The sequence below is a fragment of the Biomphalaria glabrata genome, chromosome 13 (genome assembly GCF_947242115.1).
Source record: "Biomphalaria glabrata chromosome 13, xgBioGlab47.1, whole genome shotgun sequence".
NCBI classification, from domain to species: Eukaryota; Metazoa; Mollusca; class Gastropoda; family Planorbidae; genus Biomphalaria; species Biomphalaria glabrata.
The window spans coordinates 26,974,534-26,999,821 of record NC_074723.1 but is presented as its reverse complement, the minus strand read 5'-3'; the positions used below and the strand labels follow the sequence as shown (position 1 = coordinate 26,999,821).

Below are 25,288 nucleotides of genomic sequence, written 5' to 3'. Positions count from 1 at the left end.
TTTTGAATTAAAAACAAAACAAAAAAACTCCAGAGATTTCTTAGTTTAAAACCCCTCAACAGATGATTTGACGAAAAAACTTTCCTTTTCGATATAAAATCTAAAGCGAAATACAGGCATGCAATTCCAAGAGCGTAGTCAAGAAAGGTTACAAATTTCTACCAGTGGCTTGGGCTCCATTAATAAAGTGTGAATAGTGAATAGTCTTCTGCCGAATTTGAAAATAATTAAATGTGTCTCAACAAAGATGACAAAGACAGATTTTAGGAGTCAGTTATAGAGATCGGGTCTAAATCAAAGAAATCATATGCCGAACTGGGAGTCGAATCCTTTGTAATGTTGTGACAGATCGTCGCATGAGGTTTTGCGGGACATGTTCTCACACAAAATGAATTACGCAAAATAAGAGTTGCGGAAACAGCTTGCCGGAAAATGCGCCGAACGGCGCGAGACGGTCTAAGTCAGTAAGAATAGCACATTAGGTTTTTGAAATAAACTTTTTAATAGCAAGATAATGCACTGTAGATACCTCAGAATATGCATTTTGTTGGCTTTCAATATCAGAAATAGTGCTCGGCGGCGGGGCTTTGCCCCGCGCTGGGGGAGCGCTGCGAACTCCCCCAGACCCCTTGCTAGCAAGGGCGGGGAGTCTACAATAAACAATAAACATCTTCCGAAAGGGTCAGAATGTAATAAAGATTAATTGTGTACACACACACACACACACGCACGCACGCACGCACACACACACACACACATATATATATATATATATATATATATATATATATAAATATATATATATAATTTTTTTCCGCTGGGGGGGGGGGGGTCAGGGAGGAATCCCCCCCCAAAACCCTCCCCGAAAAAAAATCCTGGCTACGCCCATGCAATTTGGTAAATCATTTATGTAAATTAAAAATAGTAGTGGACCTAAGACTGTTCCTTGATGTACACCTGAGTTTACTGTTATTGGTGTTGATTTAGAGCCATTTATTATTTCAGTTTGTTCTCTCCCTATCAGAAAATCTTTAATCCACTGATGCAGTGGACCATTAATGCCGAAATATTTTTGTTTTTTAAGCAAACTATGGTGGTGAACTTTGTCAAAACGGAAAAGTCTAGTAAGATAGCATCTATTTGCTCTCTATTATCTAAACCTTTTGAAAAATCATCAATTAGTCCTATTAGTTGTGTTTCACACGATCTATATTTCCTAAAGCCATGTTGGTATGGTGTGAGGACATTATGTTTGTCTAAGTGGTTTATGATGTTGCTACATATTATGTGTTTTAGGATTTTACATGTGATGCTGGTAAGTGATACTGGTCTGTAGTTTCCTGGGTCAAATTTTTCTCCTTTTTTAAATGGGGGGGGGGGTTGACATTAGCTTCTTTTCAGTCTCTTGGTACTCTGCCCTGGTTAAGAGATGCATGAAAAAGCTTATTGCTTAGTTCTGGAATACCATCAGGTTCAGACGCTCTATTCGGTTTGATGTTGGCTAATAGTTTTTTGATTCCCTTTTCTTGTACTACTATATCTCCTAATAGATATATATATACTAAATGAAGCCGAGAGGACAGAAAAGAGCTGGGAAACCATTAAAAATTAGCAGGAGACCGCGGAGAGTAGTGTGTTTTTACTGAGGGCCTAAGTTTCACGAGGAACGTTGATGAGTCAGTAATTAGTCCTCATGGTCAATAACTTTATATTGTTACGATCTTCTCTATCAGGCCTTCTGTAAACACTGCTAAACACAACACAAGCACATCTAACACAAGAACTTTATATTGTTACGATCTTCTCTATCAGGCCTTCTGTAAACACTGCTAAACACAACACAAGCACATCTAACACAAGAACTTTATATTGTTACGATCTTCTCTATCAGGCCTTCTGTAAACACTGCTAAACACAACACAAGCACATCTAACACAAGAACTTTATATTGTTACGATCTTCTCTATCAGGCCTTCTGTAAACACTGCTAAACAACACAGCACATCTAACACAAGAACTTGACAACAAGAGTTTCAAGTAACAATGTGGCGGTTTAATGACAAATACATCAACAATACAACACAATTATAGTGAAACACTAACTTCAAATGCTTTCTTGTATAACAGAACTGTCTAACTAAACCCTACTAGTCTCGAGGACTCACCTGGTACCACACAGTCCTTACTGCCTAGCTGTCCTGGACTCAACTGTCCTTTCTTACACTCTGTCCCTTGTCCGTGAAGGCTTTTGATCACATGAACATAAAACGGGTCGTATTTGCGGTTATTGGCAGTAATGTCCCTTGTCTATCGACAGCCGTTGACCTGTGTGATTAACTTGAGTCGCGTGTGTCAGTAGGCCGCACACACTGTAACTCTTTCAGTCCGCCACTGAAGTTACAACACTATAATAAATGACCTGATCAAAGTAAACGTACGTACTGCTAAGAACGGGTTTGGGCTTGTGTCTTCATCTATTAGAAAGAAAACTAATATAAAAATATTTTCACACAGGATCTATCAACCTTCTCTCTCCGTTCTTTTCTGTCATTTGCCTTTGATAGAATTTCATTCTGATATTCTTTCAAAAATAGTGAAACCTCCCTATTTACCTGCCTGGGTGGACCACTTCGGGGGTCAATTTTGAGCTGTGTTTCCACACAAACTGTCTTTGTAATCTTATTTTTCTTTTTGTTATTTTCAGATGTGCCGTGATTACAAAGAAATGGCTGACATGTTTGTAAGTTTAAGAATAGATGTTGATCATTAAAAGCTTTATTGTAAATTAATTATGGGAATAGCTAACAATGTTTAAAAATAATATAAATCTTTATTATCCTTATAAAATATTCATTTGACGAATGTACATTAAACATAACAGAATATTACAATTACAACAATTCATCGATGTTTTCCATACCCCATAGCCTCCCTCTCCATACAACAAACAAATTTCTGGTAATGCGAATCTACTATAAGATATATTTACAAGTGCCACTAGCTCATTGATCGCGACATCTCTTAATCGTATTCACCGCAAATTTCGTACACATGTTCCTTTTACTTCCTAGATGCTTACGAAGCACTTTCTAGTAGAATCGCAACCTCGCGAAAAACCACAAGCTTTCTATCAAACCTTTTGTACTTTATTTTCGGTATTTCCCCAAAGGTCGCAGACTACACAGAAAACGTTTTTAAAAATATCACGAATTTAATAAATTTCGTATTTTCAAAGCAATATTTTTATTTTTCCTAAGTCTATTTTTTTAATATATTACGTCATTTCCACTTCCTTTTTGAAGCGGTCTAAATATATAAAAAAAATTCCAATACCATGAATAAGAGAGTTCTAGAGATTTATAGTCTTTTTTTTTTCGAGACAGAGAAAGAGAGCGAATCTTTCTAAGGAAAAATAATAGGGGGGGGGTATCTGAGGTGGGAGGGATAGTTAAAATGGATGATTGAGAGGGAGTGTGGAGGATTAAGGCTGGAGGTGATAGTATATAGCTGTGTGTGGGAAGTGTTTTTGTTAGAGTGACCTGGAGATTATCATTATTCATTCTGTACGTACAATTGAGTATTATAGTAATACAACTTTATTACTTTTCTTAATTTGGTTTATACTAATTCAATTTTCTTTAATGCTATTTCCAGAACAATATTGAGACATTGGTAAGTTTAGACTAACAATTCTAATAAACAATAATTGTAGCAAAAGTGTAAAATCCTTTGGTAGGATGTAAAGATAAAAGGAAGTCTGACTTAATAAGTTTGTATTTGATTATATTTTCGAAGTGTGTCATTTTAGATATAAATAAGTTGAATATAAATTTTAATAAGCAAGAAACATTTCACAATTACACCACACTACGCACATTTCTATATTTCGTGTAGTAATATCCTGTGTAAGTTAAAAGTCAATACAGAAAATTTTTTTTTTTTCTTAAGTTTTGTTACCATTCATAAATGTCCAAAGAATCTGCGTTTTACTTTTTCTTAGTGCATTAAATGAAAGACATTCAATAATATAAAAATCAATTAATGTATAAAGTGCTGTTAAGAAAGAAAATGAAGGCTCAAGGCGCTATAAAAACTGCAGAAAACGTTTTAGCAGTGTCCTTTGTAGAATGAGTAGGCAAATGTGGAGGTAACTTATAAGAACAAATACAAGTAAAAAACAAATTCAACAAAGTCAGTTGATATCTAGTGTTGATCATTCAGAATAGTTCATGCAGTCATCAGTGGGATCCTTCCACGTCGTCCCTGTTACTTAACAAAATAATAAAAATAAAAGTCCTCAAAATACTGAATGAAGAAAAGTCAACCACCTCCTGATCTTATAAAATACAGACGTTACTTACAAAATGACGATTACGTTCAATCTAGTATACACGTTTAATAAATAAAATAAATTCTGCAAACTTATTCTAATAGCTCTAGGAAAGAAGGAGCACTTGTACCACTTTGTCATGGCAGATCATCAATCAACTATATTTCATTACTATGTCTCGTGTTTTTTTAATCACGATCTACATGAACCAAAGAAACCTGGAAGTTTGTGCTTCTCTACTTTGTCTTGAGCTTACCTCAACCTAACCACGGTACCATAGCGTCATCGCCAAAGCAGTGGTATAAGATGGTCGGTTGGATGTATGGCACTGTTGAGGGATTATGTACACATATTGAGCATTACTTGCCCTAGAACCCATACATGAGGTTCCCCGCACTTCAGGATTGGCTTATTGACACTGACCGTTAGCCACGACACTTATGTGTGTTGTGTCAAGTAGGATCCATCCACTTTAGGACGATTCCTACTCAACCGAAAGTGGAAAAGAATCTGGTCCTTATAATCTCATGGTCAAGCGTATTAAGTGCTGCGGACAAATTCTGCATGGAAAGGGTTGATATGTGGCCCATGTCGAAGTTGCGAAGTAGGTCATTTAGTACTCTGCCACTGCTGTCTCTTTGCTACTGCACTTCCTATATGCAGATTGGAATTCTTCCAAGAAACAGTACCATTTGAGATGGCAAAGAATTATAATGCGCTCCAGACGCTTTAACAGGAAAGGAAGATTTGATATCGGGAGATAGACTTTTAGATACTCTGAGTCTTCAATAAATGTCTAAAGGGTGCATCATTCAATAGCTGTGGTTCAGTGCCTGATGTCAGTGGACAGTTCATAATTTTAAGAATGTTTAGGATAAGTTCATCTATAGTATAGATGACGGTTGATTCTATTCACTCTGGGCGCAAGGAAGTTGGAATGGGAACAAGGTCACATGACGTATTTGGCATCTTTAAAATAAAACTCTTGACATAATCTTCAGTGACACACTGAAACTCAGAAAAAAGAAAATTTGAAAGATTGGAGAGTGGTCCTGCTTGATCTTGCCAATGAAGAATGTATTAAAAGAGTCAATGAGCTCAGATTCTGTAACAGAAAACAGCAAATATATTCATTTATTAACTAAAATTTCAAATGAGCTATTTAGAATCACCACTGAAATGCATATTATGTCCAAGATTGAACAAGGCTTCAACATGGACATTATGTATGTCAAAATCTGAAAAGTATCAAAATTTGAAATCTCTTAAAGCTACTGTTCCAAACGAAGTTTGCAAAGCTCAAGAAAATTCGGAAAGACGGACATAGCCCTAGGCACGAAAAATCTTTAGTCATGACAAAATTCTGGTTTGTTGTTTTTTTCTTGGACTAAATGCAGTATAGAAGAGGAACCTAGAAATAGAATCAAGTTGATATAGAAGGACTCAAGACAGCATCACAAATGAAAAAAATCCAAAACATAATCATGACGGCAGTTGAGCCACACGTTGACATTTTTTTCGAATAATGCAAGTTAGTACTAATCTGCCATATCACAGTCCTCAGAACTCTTGTCCTCGCTATAACTTTTTTATCTGAAAAAGTAGGTTCGAGTTTTAGAAGTTAAAAATGAATTTATCAAAAATGTTCAAAATCTGTCTCAACAATGTTTTAATTAGAATAGAAATGAACGAGATGAGATGTATTTATAAACGTCTTAATTACATTTTTTTTCCAGATAGATCAAGAAACTAAAGATTTTCCCAAATCAACTGTAAGACAATCTTTCTTTTATTTGAACAATCTCTGGTTAAATAAATATGGTCAAATTTCACCTAAGTTGATCGGAATGAAAAACTAAAGATGAATAGTTCCTTGAGCCCATTCAATGCCATGATCACATATTGGTGTGACAAGTGGAGTGCGTGTGTGTGTGTGTGTTCGCTCTCTTTCGTCTAGGGTTTTAATTTATGGAGACTTCACTTTGCACAAGGTTTTATAAGTGCAGGCACAGATCCAGCTGTAGGTAAAGGGTGAAGAGTTGAATATAAATTTACAATAAATGGGTATTTATTTCCAAAAGGAAACAGGTTAGAAGTATACAAATAAAAGTATGTGATGGGAGGCTGTACAAAGGGTTAGGGTTTAAATCATTATTAGATGTTATTATGGGCAATGGATCAACTGCGGCTACCGGCTGCACAAGCCAGTGTCGGGTCTACACAGAGGTTACTAAGTCTATGATGACCTTCATGGGTGAATAGTTCTAAGCAGAAAGGGAGATCACTTAAAGAAGAGACTGGCTGCAATGATACAAAACAAGCTTGTTAGCCTTAATGACAATGCGGGGATGTAGAGGCCTTCTGCGAAGAACAGTTCAGAATGAATCTGATAAGCCCATGCTTAACTTCACAAATATAAAAAAAGCACTGATGCTACAATGTGTGATATTTAAATGGAGCTAATGGAGCTAAAAATTTAATTCTAAAGAATGTTATCAGGGGAGTTAACAAAACAAAACCAAAACAAAAGTCATTAGGGAAGGTAAATAATGTCTACATAAAGTAGAGGTTTACTAGTCAAAGTGAATAGTAATCACTAACATTACATAAAATAGTAGGATGAAAAGTAATGGGAGATGAGTGATGCTCGCCTGTAGCATAACACTCACACATACACACACACACACACACACACACATATATATATATATATATATATATATATATATATATATATATATATATATATATATATATATATATATATATATATATATATATATATATATATATATATATATATATATATATATCTGTGGCATTTTCTGTGGCATTTTACGTCTCGAGAGACGATCTTTTCCCTTTGCAACTTCTTGTGTGACTAAAGAGGCTATATTTAGGCTATATACATATGCTTATATAGATATATAGGCTATACTTGGGCGTAGCTAGTGAGGATTATGGGGGTTCAACCCCCCCCCCAAATGAAATCCCCCACAAGGGGAAGGGGTCGGAGTTTGCTGACTGATTTTTTGCTTTGCTTTTGTTAATTTAGGTGAGATTTTATTACTAAGCCATCACATTGCCCCAGCGAAGTTAAACAACCCTCTTCTATAAAACAAAACAAAAAAATAATGCAAACGACAATCCCCTAATTCCAAGAGCATAGCTAAGGAAGATTTAGATTTTAAAACCCCCTCCGAAATTTACTATAAACTCCTCCCCCCTCTTCATATAAAAAAAAGCAAAGTACACACTCAAAGTTCTATGAGAGTAGCCAAAGGGTTTTTGAGTCGAGTTTGGCAGATGTCAAAAGGGGAAAGGATAAAAGAGATTGTGGGGATGGGATTGGAGAGGGGTGGAGGTGGTGGTATTAGAGAGTTTCACGGACTTCTTTGGGAAATTTACGATAAAACCCCCTCTTCAACATAGTTTCCGAAATTAAATAAATCCTAGTATTCATCAGGACTCGAACCCGGGACTCTCCGGTTTGGAAGCCAAGCGCTTTACCACTCAGCCACCGCGCCTTCATTATTTAAAAATGCCCAAACAGAATAAAATTTGTCAAAGAATTTTTTTTTTATTTTGTGACTGTTTAAAATAGAATAAAAATTTCTGCAGATTAACTATTTTATTTTCAATATACTTTTATTTTGTCAAACTTGTCGGGAAAATGTATAAGCAATCAAAAGCATTGAAACTGACGATATCCTATTAGATCAAATGTGGTAGAAAAACTACTTCAATATCCAAATTCATTATATAACAACGTGCTTTCTTATGTACATCAATTTATATAACTGGCATATTTCACTTTAACACTGTAACACTTTTCTTTAAAAAGAAGAGCGGTTACGTTTGCATATAATTTGAACAGGACTCATTATACTTCTTAGTATTATTGTTCTAGAATGTGTTTAAGCAATGTAAACTAAAGTAGACCTTTCAGACCATGCAATCTATTTATCTATCAAGCAAAGTTCATCTGTTTCTCTGGCCGACCAGATACTGCCCTAATGTCAGGCATTCAGTAGATTGGGCAGTTTCGGGGAGGGGCCTAAAAAAACGTACATTTAAAATCCAAGCCTTCACAGTGATTCGAACCATAAACCCACTCTGTTTGGATGCCAAGGGTTTACCCCTAAAGCCCCACCCCCATCAGTGCGTAATTAGACCTGAAAAGTCCTTCAGCTGTTTGAGGGACAATTGTGGGACCTTTGTCCTCCCAGATATTAGCTGTCAGTGCTAATTATTACTTGGGGGCCATAAACTAAAGATTGGGTTGCCTGTATATAAATCCGGCCTTTCGCCCAATTCTTTTGATACTATTTGTATTTGTATTTGTTTCCTTTCAGCTTAGTTCCCAAGCAAAGCAATTACTCAAGACTTTAGTAAGTTCGCCCTTTTTTTTTTGTCCTAAAGGAAAACAAATACGATTTGAATGATAGTTGATAGTACAACTAAACAAAAAAAATAATGTTGGAAATAAATGAATATTTAATAGCTAAAAGCAAAAATTTTCCGTAAAAATTAGACAGAACATTTCTTTTAGATTGAACATTGCATGTCATGAAGAAAATGACTGCATATCAGGCATGCAAGACAAAGGACGCAGGTAAAACGTGATTTCACTGTTTCATTATTTGGTCTACATCTTTCTGATTAGTGGTTAATCATATCATTTTATCTTTAAAGGAAATTTATTGGCGATAGATATTCATGGAAAATGATGTAAATTTTTGAAATTTCAATTAAAATTAAGAACTTATAGGCCTATATATATTTTTTTTAAATGTATAAATATTTTGTTTTGTAAACATGCCTTCTTTTACTTTTTGTTTTTTCTCCACATTTCTAGCTGTTTTCTACAACATTTCAATATATGTTGCAATATTTACAAGCATATTGTTGTCATTGCTAGTAGGAATACATACAGATTTATGTATCGAATAGTTAAAAATTCGGAGCCAAAGTTGTTATGTTTGGACAGAAACTGATGACGTCAACAGACTAAACGACATTTTTCCCCCGTAAACGAAGTGCCATCTCTCCCTTGACTGTCCTCGTAGTGATACTTTTCCAAATACCTCCACAAGTTTTCTTGTCAGTGGTCCTATTGAGAGAAAGTCCTTCTGGCTAGTCAGCCAGCTTTTCTTGCACCATCCAAATGAACATATGGTCAGTGCGCTAAAATATTTATTGTGTGTTTCATAAACACATTTGCAGATTGTCGCAATAAACTAAAGAATGTCAAGGACGCTGCAACTTAAAGTTGCAGTTTATTATGTATCAAATCTACTTTATCACCGCTTGCTATTCTCCCATTTGTTTTTAAATAAGTTTTAAATCATAAAGTGAAATTGCAATTATTCTGTGCTACAAATGGAAGAGCTTAGAACATTTGATTGCAATTCTTAAAATCTGCAAAAATAAGTGCCATATACAACAACATAACGTTTCAATTTTTCCTTTATTTTGTACACCGGATACGCCGAAAAATTGCTAATTATAGTTTTTCGCTATGTATGAAAATCGCCATAATGTACAAAAACGTATTATCTGTTACATTACTCTATTATCTAGGTTCTAGTCCTGTAGTTTATATCCAAATATATACATCTCAGTAACTAGGCTTACATTTATTAATAAATGCTGATCAACTTTCATTCAATCAGTGATAGAGTTTAAAGCAATCCATCCATCCATTCCAGTGGCGCTACAGCCCATGGAGGGCTCTGGCCTGCATCAACACAAACTTCCATTTAGATATCTCCTGGGCCTTTCGTCTCCACGCCTAACCCCAAGCTGTTGCAGATCTGCTTCCACATCTTCAATCCATCGCCATCGGGGTCTGCCTTTGGGTCGCCTGCCTTTTGGTTTTTGCCTATATACGATTTTCGCTCCTCTGTTGTCTGACATTCTTTCAAGGTGACCTGCCCAACGTATTTTGTTCTTTTTTTATTTCGGTCACTATTGGTGGGTCTTCATACAATTGATATATCCCCTAACCCTAACCCCTAACCCTAACCCCTAACCCTAACCCTAACCCCTAACCCAGATCGGGTCTCAAACAAGAAAATCCTATGCCGAACTGGGAATCGAACACTTAGTGAAGTTGTGACAGAACGTCGCATGAGGATTGCGGGACATGTTCTACGACAAAATGAATTAAGCACACCAAGAGTTGCGATAACATGGAAGCCAATACGTGGAAAGCGCAAACAGGGACGTCCACGTATTACTTGGCGACACACCTTCATGGAGGACCTAAGAACAGTGGACACCAGGTGGGAGGAGGCTTCAGACATTGCCAATGACAGAATTTTATGGAAACAGCTTGCCGCCCAATGCGCCGAACGGCGCGGGAGGAATTAAGTCTAAGTAAGTCTAATTTGCTGATGTTTTGAATGAGGGATTGGCCATTTACAAAACAATTAACAATTAGATAATCATTCAATAACAACAGTTAGGCCAGGTTCACATTTGACTTCACCTTCACCTGTCCATTAATCTGTTGGACGTTGGGGCTACACACGGGATCTGTCAACCGTCGTTCTCCATTCTTCTCTGTCCTTTGCCTTAGTTTCAATAAAAACTGTTTGCATTCTTCAAAAGCTGTATAAACGTTTAAATATTAGTAATATTTTATAAGGGGTGCACCTGATATAACTTTTCAATAAGCAGCTTTAGCCTGATTGGGCCGGATAGTAAAATTTCATATCCGCCGGATCCGGATGCTGTCGCTATATGTCGTGTTACTGATCCTTTCGATAAACTTTTAAATTTTAAATACAGTATTTTTTTTTCACCTAATTGCCCGAAACTCTATTACTGATTGAATTAAAGTTGATTAGCATTTATTAACAAATCTTTAATAGCCCTATCGATCGCAGGTCAGAAAGGGAAACTTTACTTGCATTGTTCCACTGATATTTTAATAACTTATTGTACACGTTCATTTTTTTTACGATTTCTGCTATTAACTATCAGACTCTTGAAGGGTTTTAAAATATATGAGTTGGACTGTAAACTGGACAGGTATTTGGAAACGGCTCTATCGATTTTCCTAGATATTTATCTTAAGAAAAAAAAAATGGTGACACATTGAAAACTATGTTACGACATTCGACTGTAACAATTTGTAAAAATATAATCATCTTCAAATTAAATTTTCTTGTCTTTTTATTTTAACATGGCGTTAGCGGAAGTTCCCCCACTCGACTCATATTTTTCTTTTCATAAGTAAAGAGTTGAATCATGGAACTATACTAAAGGAACGACGACTTTGAGTTTTTTTTTTTACAAAGACGTATAGAAAACGGGTTCTTTGCGCATGTTCTCGCGCATCCTGCAATCCCTACAAAATAAAATGATGGAGACATAGAAAGATTTTACGCCTCAAACGCGCGTGATTTATAGGTGTTGATTTGGAAATGTTTTTTTTAGCTTTTTATAAACAGATTAATGAAAACTTTATCCATTTTAGAGAAGCTGTTATGGCAGATATAATTTATTACAGTAAGAGATTTTTACAAATGATTTTATTTTTGATCACCCTTCGCGTCAAATTCACTCAAGTAGATGCTTCTGTTTTGAAGTTGCTGTTCGTTTAGTAAAGTTCATGTTAGGTATTTTCTACTAGATCTGGGTAATTTTTTATGCGCTACTTATAAATGTAGGCCTACTTATATACATTAAAAAAACGGAATCCGTATAGAGTGTCATTCCTATCTCTCATTATTTTAACTCATATTTCCATAAGAACAGTTATTAATACAAAACGTAGGCCTAAATATAGGCCTAATGTAAAAGAAGTTAATAAACCTGCGATCGATAGAAACCCTTTTATTAAAAAGTAAATTGTTACAGATCTAAAATCTATTAAGTATTAAATCTAATAGTATTAAGAGATTTTTTAAAAATCTAGATTATGAAAATAAATTGTACGCCTATTGGATCTATTGAAAGTAGACTTATTTGCAGACGGTATATTTAGAGGCTATTATATTTGTGCAATATTTATAAAAGTCAGAGGATGCATATTCCATTATAGGCCTAACCAAGGTTAAATAACATTTAAATTTTATGTTCTTATTTGATTTATAAAAATTATATCGAATACATACATACATAAATACATAGGTACTGCTTACATTCAATTATATATACTACGCTGAATGGGGCGAACCTAGCATTAGATCTATGCCTTTGTCATTTTCAGTCACCGTTTAAAGGGCATATCGAGCATTTTTTAAACTAGAAAATTAAACATACACATAATCATATACTAAACTTTTAGGCCTACATGAATAAATGTAGGACTTTATTATCTTGCTCAGAAGGAACGTATATAATTTATAAGCACTTCTCTTTTTTTTTTTTTGGTTAGAAAAATAGCAGGATATTGCGCTGTCGACAAAAAAATAATTATACGAGTAGCAAGACATGCCTGCCATCAAGACCCACAATGAGGAAAACATGTTGAAAATTAGATATTTCAAAGGGTCTTAAAGAGAAACTTGAAGGCATATGTGTTTAGCTTATTAATCACATTGCGCACAAAAATGTAAGCTTCAAATACTACTTTTAAAATATTGCTATTCCGCTTTTTATTTAAAAATCTCTCTGTATATATAGCATGAATTAGAAAAAAAATGGAAACAAATGTAATATAAGTATCATAATTATGTCCCATAAATGCTTGAAATCTAAAGATGACTTTTCAGTTTGACTTCCTTAATTAATAGTTTTTAAAAAATCCTTTTACATACACATCTTCATCTAGATCTAACATTGTCATTATAGATCTTGAATCTACATTACAAATTACAGAAATAGATCTAGAATTTCAATCCAGACTGTATAATAATTTGAAATATATTTTAGATGTAAAATCTCAGCTTTAACACCTTAGTAGACTCAAATATTCTAATTCAAATAATTTTAAACTTTATTAACTATCCTATCTTAGCCTGCAGTACTACAAGTTCTACTCTAGATATAGAATAAATATCTGGTGGCCGGTCATTTCATCCCCAGTCACTTCATCCCCGGTCATTAAATCCCATGGTCATTTCATCTCCAGGTCATTTCATCCACCGGTCATTTCATCCACCGGTCATTTCATCCCCTGTTACTTTCATCATCTGATCATTTTATCTAACAAATAGTAATTGTAAAAATTGTAAAAATCATGAAATGAGCAACATTTAATATATTCATTTTTATTTAAATTACAAAAGTGTAACATTAGATACGAATAAAATTAAAATTCAACGCCATTAAAAACTATTGAAATTTAACATGTATAAATATAGAGGTAATGTAAAAAAGTTGTATCCTGATATGGGTAAAGTCTAGATTTTATTTACAAAATACTCTAGAGCAGATCTAGAGTCCTAAAGTGTCTCTTTTTTCTCTTTCTCTCTATCTCTCTGATAGATAATCTATATAGATGTAGATATTTTGTTCCCGGTCATTTCATCCCCGGTCACTTCATCCCCGGTCATGTAGTCAAGACTACAACTTGAATCTAGTTCTAGACCTAGTAGATCAAATAGGCAGTAAATCTGGATCTACATTCAAGACCAAGTTTTCAAATAAGTCCGTACTAGTATTTAGACATAGTCTAGAATCCTTGTCCTTACTAAATTCTATTCTTTTTCTAGAAATCAATGTGTTAGAGACATATCGGAAAAATATTTTGACATGATTATACATTACCCTTGTCATTGAATAAACGAAGCATTAGCGCTTAGCTTAACCTAATGCACTATAGGATAAAATATAAACAATAAATGAATTTTATATTCAATTTTTTCTTTTTATATTAATAAAAACATAATGACGATTTATTTTGTCTGAGTTCGGACTTTGCGTAACAAAATAAAAGTGCCATTGAGGAACGGCATAACATGTGAGTTTTAATTAATTTTTTTATGTTTTAGCAGGACGGTTCCGCTTAATTCGGAACGGTTGGCTCATCTGCAAGCAGCACATAAAACTGCACCAGATCTAGTAGACAAAAACAACGTTGGAATCCCTGAAAACATATAATTTTTGAAATAAAATAATTTTGTGATGGTCTCTTACTCTAAAAAATTATATCTACCATAACAGCTTGTCTGAAAAGGGATGAAGTTTTTAAAAATCTGTTTATAAAGAGCTAAAAAACATTTTCTAATCAACACGAGTAAATTGCGTGCGTTCGAGGCGTAAAATCCTTCTTTGTTTATGTATTTTTTTTTAAATACTGTGTAGGATGCGCATAAAGGATGCGCAAAGACCTGTTTTGAAGTCGTCGTTCCTTTAGTATAGTTCCATGACTAGACTGTTAACAGAAGAACTTAATTGTGCAAGCTCACTTAAAATGCTATTTAAAACTATGAAGCATTACTGGAAAAATATTGAGTGAGAAATTAAAGACCATTTCTAAAGGAGGAGTTTTTGTTTTCAGATGGATCCAGAAAAACACGAAATTTTAATATCGTTTGTGAGTAAACATTCTTTTTTTTTTTTGTATGAGCCCAATCTACTATTAACTTAAACTACGTGATGTAAGTTCACTGGATTAATTTATTTTATTTGCAAAAAAAAAAAATCTTAAATAAAATTAGAATACTTCGAAAACTTTACAATTAAAAAAAAACTGTAAAACCTTCAACCAGTTACAAGTGTCTCCATTTCAGAGAATCTGTCTTAGAAACATCGCTGCAAGGTGACAATGAAGTTATATTTTCTTATTTTTAACTAGAAACTGCGACGCTGCTGTATAAAACTCAATCCCCACAGTCTACTCATGACGTCGGATGCTAAGCTCAATCGAGTTATATCTCTTTTAGTAACCCTCCATCTCCTTTTATGTTTATTTACAAGAACCAAACCTTGTTTGACATATGCCTGGAGAAGAAGATTTCATGTGTTTGCGAGATCGTTCTGACGATAGTTAATTTCTGATTTATAATTTCTATATTTTCATTTTCGGGATTTTAAGGCGCCGCTGAGTCCACCCAGTCTTAAATGACATTAGTTGGAGAAAAGTCGTTGTGTTGGCCACATGACACCCTCGCTTAACGTGGGCCACAGAAACAGATGACATTTATATCATCTGCCCCTTAGATCGCAAGGTCTGAAAGAGGAACTTTACTCCTTACAACTCAACAACGAACACCATATCACATAGCCTTACTTTCCCATACAATGTATGTACATGTTTAGGAGACACTGAAGAATACAAGTGTTTCAGCTTTCTATTTTGCAATCTTTATCTAGTTTTTTGCTTGTCTCGGTTGTTCCTTCAGAGTTGAAGAAGATCTGTATCCTAGCCCCAACGTCCCGCAAGACGACTGGGGTTGGTAGTGAGCGGGTATGAACCTGGGATCATCGAGATGACCGACAAGGCAGCCCTTACTGTTATTAAATGGATTAGTTTGATCCAAAATAGTGTCCAATACTTCCCAACGTTTCTTTGAGACTGTCCTATAGAGCTCTATAATAGGGTTTTCAGATTTAAAAAAAAGAAACATCCTATAGCGTCGTCTAAGAAGTTTTAATATTTTTGTCAATTAGATCTAATTGTATCAGACCTTTTATGACGCTAAATGTTAAACTTAAAAAAAAAATAATAATCTGTGGCATTTGTTGACGTTGTGAGAAGGTTTCCTTTTGAAGCTCCTCGTGTGACTAAAGAGGCCAATGCTTTAATCCCCAGGCGCTGTTGCACTTTCACCCAGGCCCCTTCCTTTATGCTTGCTCTCCGTGTGGATCTATTCAGTGCCTCATTTCCCTAATGGGGAGAGTCGATTTTGAAGAGCTGCATGTTTTTCGTTTGCATTCAACATGACACCTTAAAAGTAGGCGACCTTTGACTCTCCTGCCTTCTAGTTACATACTAGATCCCAACACTGAATGTCTTGTGGGAGTCAGCGGAGTGGCATTCTGTGAATAATTTATTTACTCTGAAGTTTTAGAAAAATCTCTTATTTTATGTATTTACAATTTTGGAAGCTGATTTTTGCAAATTTCTATCATTGTATGTCAATATTTCAGAATCGCCAGTTGACACCCTCGATAAACGTGGACCATAGAAACAGATGACCTTTACATCTGTTAGGTCCAGACCTTGTTGCTAGGTTTCTTGGCTTTGGAATCCTCAGTGCGAGGCGCCGAATATACAGATTTCTGCCTTGGCTTTGTTTGGGGCCCGTATTAACAATTTCATATAGTGACATTAATGTGACGCATCAAAGATGGTCTTCAGGATTTCATGCTTTAAGTTCTTATCGTAGCTACTAACAGATAAACAGAGGCTTTAAGGTCCACAACAGCTGGCTAGGACCTTGTCTTGATCTGCCTGATTGAGCTTGAGTCCAGACTTCTTCTTTTGTTTCTTTATCTCTCTATTTCTTTACAAGTCTGAACTTATCGCTGAGATCGTCGCAGCAAGTATTTTCTCATTTCTTGTCTTGAAAGCCACGCTCGTATGTTTCGCCAGCATCACAGACACAAACGGCGCTACAACCCATAGAGTCTACGTCCTAACCGTTTGTACAGCCGTAGCCTTGCTTAAGTTATGACTCATTTAGCAGAGTCTTCCAGTGTACTCACTTGCGGCCGAAATATTCTTATTTGTTTCAGGATCTCTGAAAATATTTCTAAAAATATTTCTAATCGCACAGATTGTTAGTTTAGATCTATTACACACTTAAGTAAATGACTGATCCATACTAATTGATACAACTACGATTAATATAATGTTGGCTTTTCCTGTGGTTCTTTTTAAAAATATTTTCTTGATTGTTTCAATTTTATTTTTCAGGCATTTTTATGGGAAACATTTCTTTGTGTAAATTATGAATATACAAACATAAATGAACACAATTCATATTAAGCAAAAAATTCATAATTTGAATATACTTCGTTTTTACTTATATTCACTACAAAAACACGTGATAATACTTCCATACTTGTCAGATTTTTGTCCATGCTATTTTATCGGGTAAACGCTGTAGAAATAGAAATGAACAGTCTAGAGAAGGGACATCAGCATTGGTAGCGAAAAGCTAACAAATTTCAGAAGTATCAAATACCTTGGAGCTATTGTCGCAGTTGAAGGAATCAAACCTGAACTACCGGATAGAATTGCACAGTCCACAGCAGTTCTTGCGAAACTCAATACAATCTGGACAGACAAAGGCATAGCCCTCGACACTAAACTCAGACTGATGCGCTCCCTGGTCACGGCCACATTCTTATATGCATGCAAATCTTGGACGCTGAATGCAGACCTCGAGAAGAGGATCCTAACAATGAAGCTAAGATAATTCAGAAAGATCTTAGGTGTCACAAAGAACGCATCACAAATGAAGAGATTAGAAACTGGATTAATACAGCAATTGGACCCACAATGACCTGCTAACTACTGTCAAAAAAAACGTCAACTCAAACTCTATGGCCACATTGCAAGGTCCTCATGGCTCGCAAAGACCTATCTTCAGGGAACAGTACTCGGAAAAATAAGAAGAGTAAGACAGAGGAAGCGATAGGAAAACAACATCAATAAGAAAAACAGTAAAAAAAATACATTTTTACAAAAACACAATACCTCCTTATACAACTTAAAATAAAATAAAAATAAATTTAATTTTTATTTGGCTCAAACCGGTTATCGAACCCATGATTTTGACACCGTCAGCTACGTGAAAATGTAACATGTAATGTTAGTTGGGTAACTTACTCGACTTGAGTAATATTAACTTAGCTACTTATCTTTCAACATCTGCGCTTGGTTGGAAACCAAATAGGGGGATGACCACATGCCAAACAAAGAGGATCGTTTTGTCAAGCTTCAACGCTATGAAGTGGAACTCTGGCATCATTTTACCCTCACTGCATAGATTGCCTCTTGAATAGACAGTTGGAATGCTCTCACGAGTCACGCGACACACGTTTGTGGCCGAAAGAAAAGCTCTTGCACAGGCACATAAGACAAATTGGAAAACTTATATACATCAGTGTCGGACAACGGTTTTGTTATGTTAGAATCACAAATGAGAGAATCTAAAAGCTGTAACTGGCTTGGAAAAGTAATGTATAACATTGCAGTAATCTTTTATCTTTGGAATGGAATATCATGCCACTGTGCTACTCTCTTACAAATATATTGTTTTCCCTTTCAGTTGTTATATTCAACTGATTACAACATACAAGTCAATTATCGTAAAGTAAGTATATCAAATGCAATACTTCTGGTGAATGGTATGTATAGTAATATTGTATTGCAGTAACACCCTTTTACGGTGAATCTAGCTTAATGTTGGTGTATTAGCTTTGCAACTTGGTTATTGTGACGTAGGTAAGCATATTCTGATAGGGCTGAACGTCCTGCCATATTGTGTTTAATTGACTCACCCACATTTCCACACTTTCGGCATTTGTCAACAATATTTAGTTCTGGAATATGTTTCTCGTAATGTTTTGTCCTATTTACTCCCTGAATTGCTGTAACAAAGCCTTCTGTTTCAGTGTAGAGATGACCTGCTTTGAGCAATGTTAAGGAAGCAGCCTTTCAATATTGTCCCCATCTAATAAAATATTATTATTATTATTTTATTATTATTATTATGTGAAAAACGAAATAATATTCATACTCTGTAATTGCAAGGGTTGAGCTTCGTAAGAGAGAAATACAATTCATTGAATTCGCTAGTGCAGTGTCTATCTCCAAACTTAGGTTCTTATATTTTCTTTGTTCTTCCATTTCGGTTTTCCAACTAGTATGACATTGAGTTTCGGGATATGTTTCTCCTAAGTTGTTGTCCCTAATTCAAGTTCTGGATTGCTGTAACAAAGACTTCTTCTTCAGCGTAGAAATGATCTGCCGTGTTACAAGGAAGCAGCCTTGCCAATATTGTCACCATACAATAAATAATAATAATAGTAGTATCAGTTTAAATATGAACGTTATAGTTATTTTTAAGTCACGGAAACTATCGACATTCATTGAATGAAAAAAAATCAATTTACTTTCCTAAATCTGCAGCACCTCTCAATTGTGTGTTGGGGGGTGGGGGTGCGAGTCAGGGAGTAGATTGACCTCTCTGGTGTTTGGTCATGAGGTAGTTAATATTGCTAATACATTATTGTTACACTAGGAAACGAATACTCTTGATACTGACACGGTTAAGGTTCGTTAGAGAGAAACAAAACTCCTGATTACATTACAAGTGTTCACTCAAAAACATCGAATGACACCTCTTTTGACAGACGATGGTAATTTTACAAAAGATATTCAAAGACTTACAGACATCTGGGAGGTCAATTGACACCATTCAGATGATATTACGATCGGTATGTTGTTAACTTTCGACGTCGCATAATCTTTAATCTTAATCTTTAATATTAATCTTAATCTTTAATCTTAATCTTTAATCTTTAATCTTTAATCTTTAATCTTTAATATTAATCTTTAATCTTTAATCTTAATCTTAATCTTAATCTTTAATATTAATCTTTAATTTTAATTTTTAATCTTTATCTTTAATCTTTGTGTTTTTTTTCTTCTTTTATCCTTTTCTCATCTTTTTTAAAAATGTTGTGCCAGTAGCTTTGACAGTTAAGTCACAAACATCTCACATGTCCAAACAGTGGCGTAGCTAGGGTAAGGGAGGGGGGGTCCCCTCGGGTCCCAACTTGAGGGGCCCTAATTGAATGTCCTAAATATTTTCTTTTACATTAAATATTAAATATTTTGCCATTGCTTTGAGACACTGCTAATCTTGCTATTCACGTGGAGTCAAAACTACTAGACATCATTGACCTAGATCATGTTAAAGAGGCCTTTGCTACACAGAAAGAATGATATAATTGAAGTCACTTGTGCATTATCTTAATGATTTTTTTATTATTTTGCTTATATACGGTAACAATTCTAATTAGCACTTATATATTTATTAAGCACATTATCTCATGTCATGATGTGAATGTCGAAGTACAGGGTCCCCTAAAAAGGTCAAGCCCCCCCCCCCCGGGCAATCCCTAGCTACACCACTTTGTCCTAAAGAGTTTATCACGTGACATAGGACTGTAGCACCATGGTAGTGTAGCACCATGGTAGTGTAGCACCATGGTAGTGTAGCACCATGGTAGTGTAGCACCATGGTAGTGTAGCACCATGGTAGTGTGGTACCAGACAGATTGTGATCCTGTCTTTATTGCCTCCTATTTACTTCACCTTTGTATCTCCTCAAGCAGCGTTCTCGTTCTGATAGCATATGTTAGATGTTGACACTTTTCATTTATCTGCCTGCCAGATCCTGAAGAAAGCGGGAATGCACTCTGGACTGTTCTCGGCCCTCCGGTGACATGTTTGAGCAAGGATGTTAGACTCTGGACTGTTCTCGGCCCTCCGGTGACAAGTTTGAGCAAGGATGTTAGACTCTGGACTGTTCTCGGCCCTCCGGTGACATGTTTGAGCAAGGATGTTAGACTCTGGACTGTTCTCGGCCCTCCGGTGACATGTTTGAGCAAGGATGTTAGACTCTGGACTGTTCTCGGCCCTCCGGTGACATGTTTGAGCAAGGATGTTAGACTCTGGACTGTTCTCGGCCCTCCGGTGACATGTTTGAGCAAGGATGTTAGACTCTGGACTGTTCTCGGCCCTCCGGTGACATGTTTGAGCAAGGATGTTAGACTCTGGACTGTTCTCGGCCCTCCGGTGACATGTTTGAGCAAGGATGTTAGACTCTGGACTGTTCTCGGCCCTCCGGTGACATGTTTGAGCAAGGATGTTAGACTCTTCCAGCAAACGTAACAACAAAACCAGGTCGAGAATGTACACACACAAATCTTAGACAATACGTTTTTTTAATGACTTTAAGTCTTAGCTATAAATTAAACTATAGATAATTATTGCTATCCTCGTATATTGATAATAATATTTTAAAAGGTTAGGGTGAAGAAATAAACTGGTATTAGGTTTTAACTATTCAATGTGAGTAGTTTAAAGGTAAATTTGAAAAAGAAAGCATAACACTCAATTGATAATTTAATTAAGTTGGTTATATTTTGAAATTCTGTAGTCAATATAAAAGTTTTGAATATCTTTACAAGAACATTGCTGAAATATCTCAATTTTGGAGACACGCTTTGTTCTAATAAATTCATTAGTATTATTTTATTTAAATATTTTATAATTATTACATTTCGAACTTTGATTTTTTAAACATTACAATACTGGTTACAAAGAGAACTAGTGTGGAGACACACTCAAAGTCGGCCCCCGAAGTGGCCCACTCAGGCAGGTTTCAATATTTTCAGAAAGAATTTCAGAAACTATGAACTACAAACTATCAACAACGACAACTCTATCTCCTATCAACAACGACAACTCTATCTCCTATCAACAACGACAACTCTATCTCCTATCAACAACGACAACTCTATCTCCGTCAATACAAAAAGAAGAAACGTGTTCGTGTCGAGAATGTTGCTGATACTGTTGTATTGTTAGTTCGACTAAAGACTTGATACCTTAGGATATGGAAATTTGTTAAAGTTATTATTATTACATTGTTAATATTTATATGTATTCAATGAGCTGATAGTTTTGGAGATATGGCCAAATCCCAGACTGCATCACTATGACCAGTTAAGCTTTGTCAAAAAAAGTATGCTCAAACTCTATGGCCACACCACAAGGTCCTCAGAACTCTCAAAGACCTTCCTTCAAGGAACAGTACCAGGAAGAAGAAGAAGAGGAGGACAGAGAAAGCTATGGGAAGTGAACGAAATTCAATCCAATGCAAAGGACAGAGGGAGAAAGACTGTCGACAGATCTTGCGTGGTTCCCAAACGGTCCAACAGACTAAGGGATAGATGAAGGTGAACTTCAATGTGACCCTGGACTAACTGATGTTATTGAATGATTATCTAATTGTTTTGTAACGGACCAAACTCTCATTCAAAGCCTTAGGAAAAAAAAATTCCCTATAAAAATATAAATGAAAGCAAATGTTTGTATTTAAAACCTATGCATTGGTATAGTTGCTGAAAGTGTATAGGACCACACTATTTATTAATTGTTGTATTGCATTATATTCAACTTATATACATACTAATAGGTTTTTTTCTCTTTAAAAGATAGTAAACATTTTTTGTGTGTAGATGTAGGTAAATAGTATGACAGAAATTAATTTATTTTACAGTGCAATTATAAAAAGAAAATTACACAAAAATCTATAAACGTTTTCATAAATGTGTTTCATATATGGTGTAGAGTAAGTATGTCTTCTGAATTTTATATCTTTATTTTACTAATAATAAAGAATGGTTTTTATAACTGCTTGAAGTAACGTCTGTATTATATAAGATAATATAAGATTGACATATTTGAAGCTATTACATCAGCTCTCAATTAAAGAGCTTAGACAAGAGCTTTGGGGCCGAGGTTTAAAATCCCTCGGTAGCAATGAAACGCTCACGGCTCGTCTGCAACAAGCCCTGATCAATGAAGAAGAAGATCCGGAGACCTACACGTTTGAAATTGAACTTGGGATTGTTGAGGTCATTGGCAAGATCCAGGACTATGTGGATGCATTTGATGAACAACTGAACATGATTGGGAACATGATGGGAAACATGAGCAGGAACATAATGTTGAACAATCTAGATGAAAGTGTATTGCAAGTAGAAGGCCAAATAGACCAAAGTGATAAAATTGTGTCACAAGCAAAAGGAGGAATAAACTCGTTAGGGAAGGAGCAGTTGCCTGGTCAGGACTGTGGCTGCACAAACAGTGGTGATGGAGGCGCTGGGGATTGGAGCGCTGTCTGTGACTGTGTTGTGGGCAAGTCTTGTGGGCGTGACTTTCTAGACAAGAAACGTGACAACGATTGCTGCAACGATCTTAACGGAATGTATCGAATTGAAGGGAAAGAGACAAATGAAGAAATTCAAGTCTGTTACGTGCCTGAAGCGTTTGTTTCAGTTGTACCTTTACCAGTACCTTAATGAGCTGGACAGATCAAGACAACGTTGGGTCTGCGTTTAAGCCTGCTGCTATGGACCTTAAAGACCTCTGCCTATCTGCCGGTGCTCACGAGGGAAATTCGAAGCTTGACAACTACATCCAGAAGTTTAGCATGAACTGTACTTGCGGCGCATCACAGATAGAATTTAGATGCCAAGAAAACCACCAACAAGGCATGTGTACTTCTACCATCATCATCGACATTGGCATAGATGAATGTCAATCAAACCACTCTAAATCTGAGCTGTCAGAGGAAGTCATTTTCCACTTGAACCTGAAGAGACCTATCTTCTGGACGTGAGACTGTTATCTGAGGATGACTGCGGTGCATTGGACTTTGTTTGCAACGTGGCTGCATGTGAACCTGCAGCTCCCTTGAGAGGCGTCTGTCTGGAAGGTCTGCTGAGACAGCGTGTCCGATCAACGGCTGTGCTGAAGAAAACAGTGCTCGACACTATCTCTTTGTGTGTCAAACGGCCACGTCATCGTCGCAACAACAGCCTGGTCAACTGGAGAAAGAGAAAGCGGCACTGGAGGAAAACAGAGCGGATGGCTTCGTGGAGAACACGCTCCCTGCCGCCTGTGGCTCCGACTGATCGACCTCCACCTGAACTGTCAAACCTCAGCTGCAGTGTTTCTTTTCGGGACGAAAAGTGCTAAGACGGTGGCAATGTTATGTCTCTGCCATGCGCGCCGCCCGCCAGACTAGTGCAGAGATGCGCACTTCTAGTAACCAGACTAGGAAAGGATGTTGACATTAGGAGACAAACGATTTCCGCCCAAGTAGAGAGCCAATATGGAGAGATAGTGCCTAAGATAGATGTTGTTTTGTGTACCTGTGATGTCGTGTAAATAAACGTCTATGTGTCGTTGAGTTGCCTCCCTTCCGTTATTACACTATTATTTCACGTTATGAAATCGCAGCACTCCAACACCAACACTAATCGCAATCTGCAATCCTTCGTGTTTATTAATAAAAGGTAGATCTGGCCAATTGAAATCAACTCTTATTATTATTAAATATTATTATTATGTTAGATACGAACGAGAATTCATTCTCTAGCGCTGCCAGGGTCGAATTTCGTTAAGAGTGAAACAAAATTAATTGTAGTGCCTTTATCTGTGTCCAATGAGGAATTTATCTGGTGATGTGTCAGGTATTTTTTAGTATATTATTATTATTATTTTTTTGTTGGAAAAGAACGAGTATTAATATTAATATTATTATTGTTATTATTAATTTGTTATTATTTTGTTATTATTATTACATATGTTATAATTTTTTTTTTAAATAACTCTGTGAAAGAATGAATGAAACATTATTTAATATGCAATGAAAATCATAGAAAATTTAAAAATCTATTTTCTTGAAAGGTTTTAGAAAAACTGAGGTCGATGTATTCAGTGTGTAGCTATGGATAGATAAAGAAAGATGGATGTGTTTTAATGATACTATAGTTGGTAGAAAGCGACTGTTAGCATTTGTTTGTTTTTTTAACGCTTAATTTAATTCAGCTGTATATGCCCTTTAACCGATACCGATTACTTTATTTCTATTTATAGTCCAATGTGAATGCTGCACAAATTGGTAAATAATTGGTTACTGGAGTTAAATATTTTTTTTTACTTTTATACTCTTTTTTTGTGTTAAAACAAATCGGGATAGACCCTACTTATATAAGAAATGTTTAAGCCATTGCAGTGTTCGATTTCTTTATGTTTGTGTTGAATACTTTATGAGTTGCTCATCAAATATTCTATTTAGATCAATTTAGTAATATAGGCCTATATATTGTGTGTATATATATTGTATATATATTATTATAACCCTATTGGCGCAAAAGGGTTAATGTGTGTGCGACCTACACACGACTCATGCCAATCACACAGGTCAAGGGCTGTCGATAGACAAAGGACAGTACTGGTATGAA

The 25,288-nt window shown here is 35.7% G+C and overlaps 1 protein-coding gene across 10 annotated transcripts in view; it reads left to right on the top strand.

Annotated features, from left to right (window-relative positions):
* LOC106077817 (glutamic acid-rich protein-like) overlaps positions 1 to 24,639 on the top strand; it is a 95,583-nt gene extending 70,944 nt beyond the window's left edge. For 6 of the 10 annotated variants that reach the window (XM_056009287.1, XM_056009286.1, XM_056009285.1 and 3 more), the window contains 8 exons: positions 2,705 to 2,740; positions 3,655 to 3,672; positions 6,067 to 6,102; positions 8,686 to 8,721; positions 14,787 to 14,822; positions 18,508 to 18,552; positions 19,595 to 19,678; positions 20,641 to 24,639. In XM_056009287.1, the coding sequence (XP_055865262.1) occupies positions 2,705 to 2,740; positions 3,655 to 3,672; positions 6,067 to 6,102; positions 8,686 to 8,721; positions 14,787 to 14,822; positions 18,508 to 18,552; positions 19,595 to 19,678; positions 20,641 to 20,691 (342 nt within the window). In that variant the 3' untranslated portion in view covers positions 20,692 to 24,639. The remainder of the gene's footprint in view (positions 1 to 2,704; positions 2,741 to 3,654; positions 3,673 to 6,066; positions 6,103 to 8,685; positions 8,722 to 14,786; positions 14,823 to 18,507; positions 18,553 to 19,594; positions 19,679 to 20,640) is intronic. The other 4 variants (XM_056009289.1, XM_056009293.1, XM_056009294.1 and 1 more) reach the window with 4 other exon arrangements.
* Positions 24,640 to 25,288: the final 649 nt, after the last annotated feature.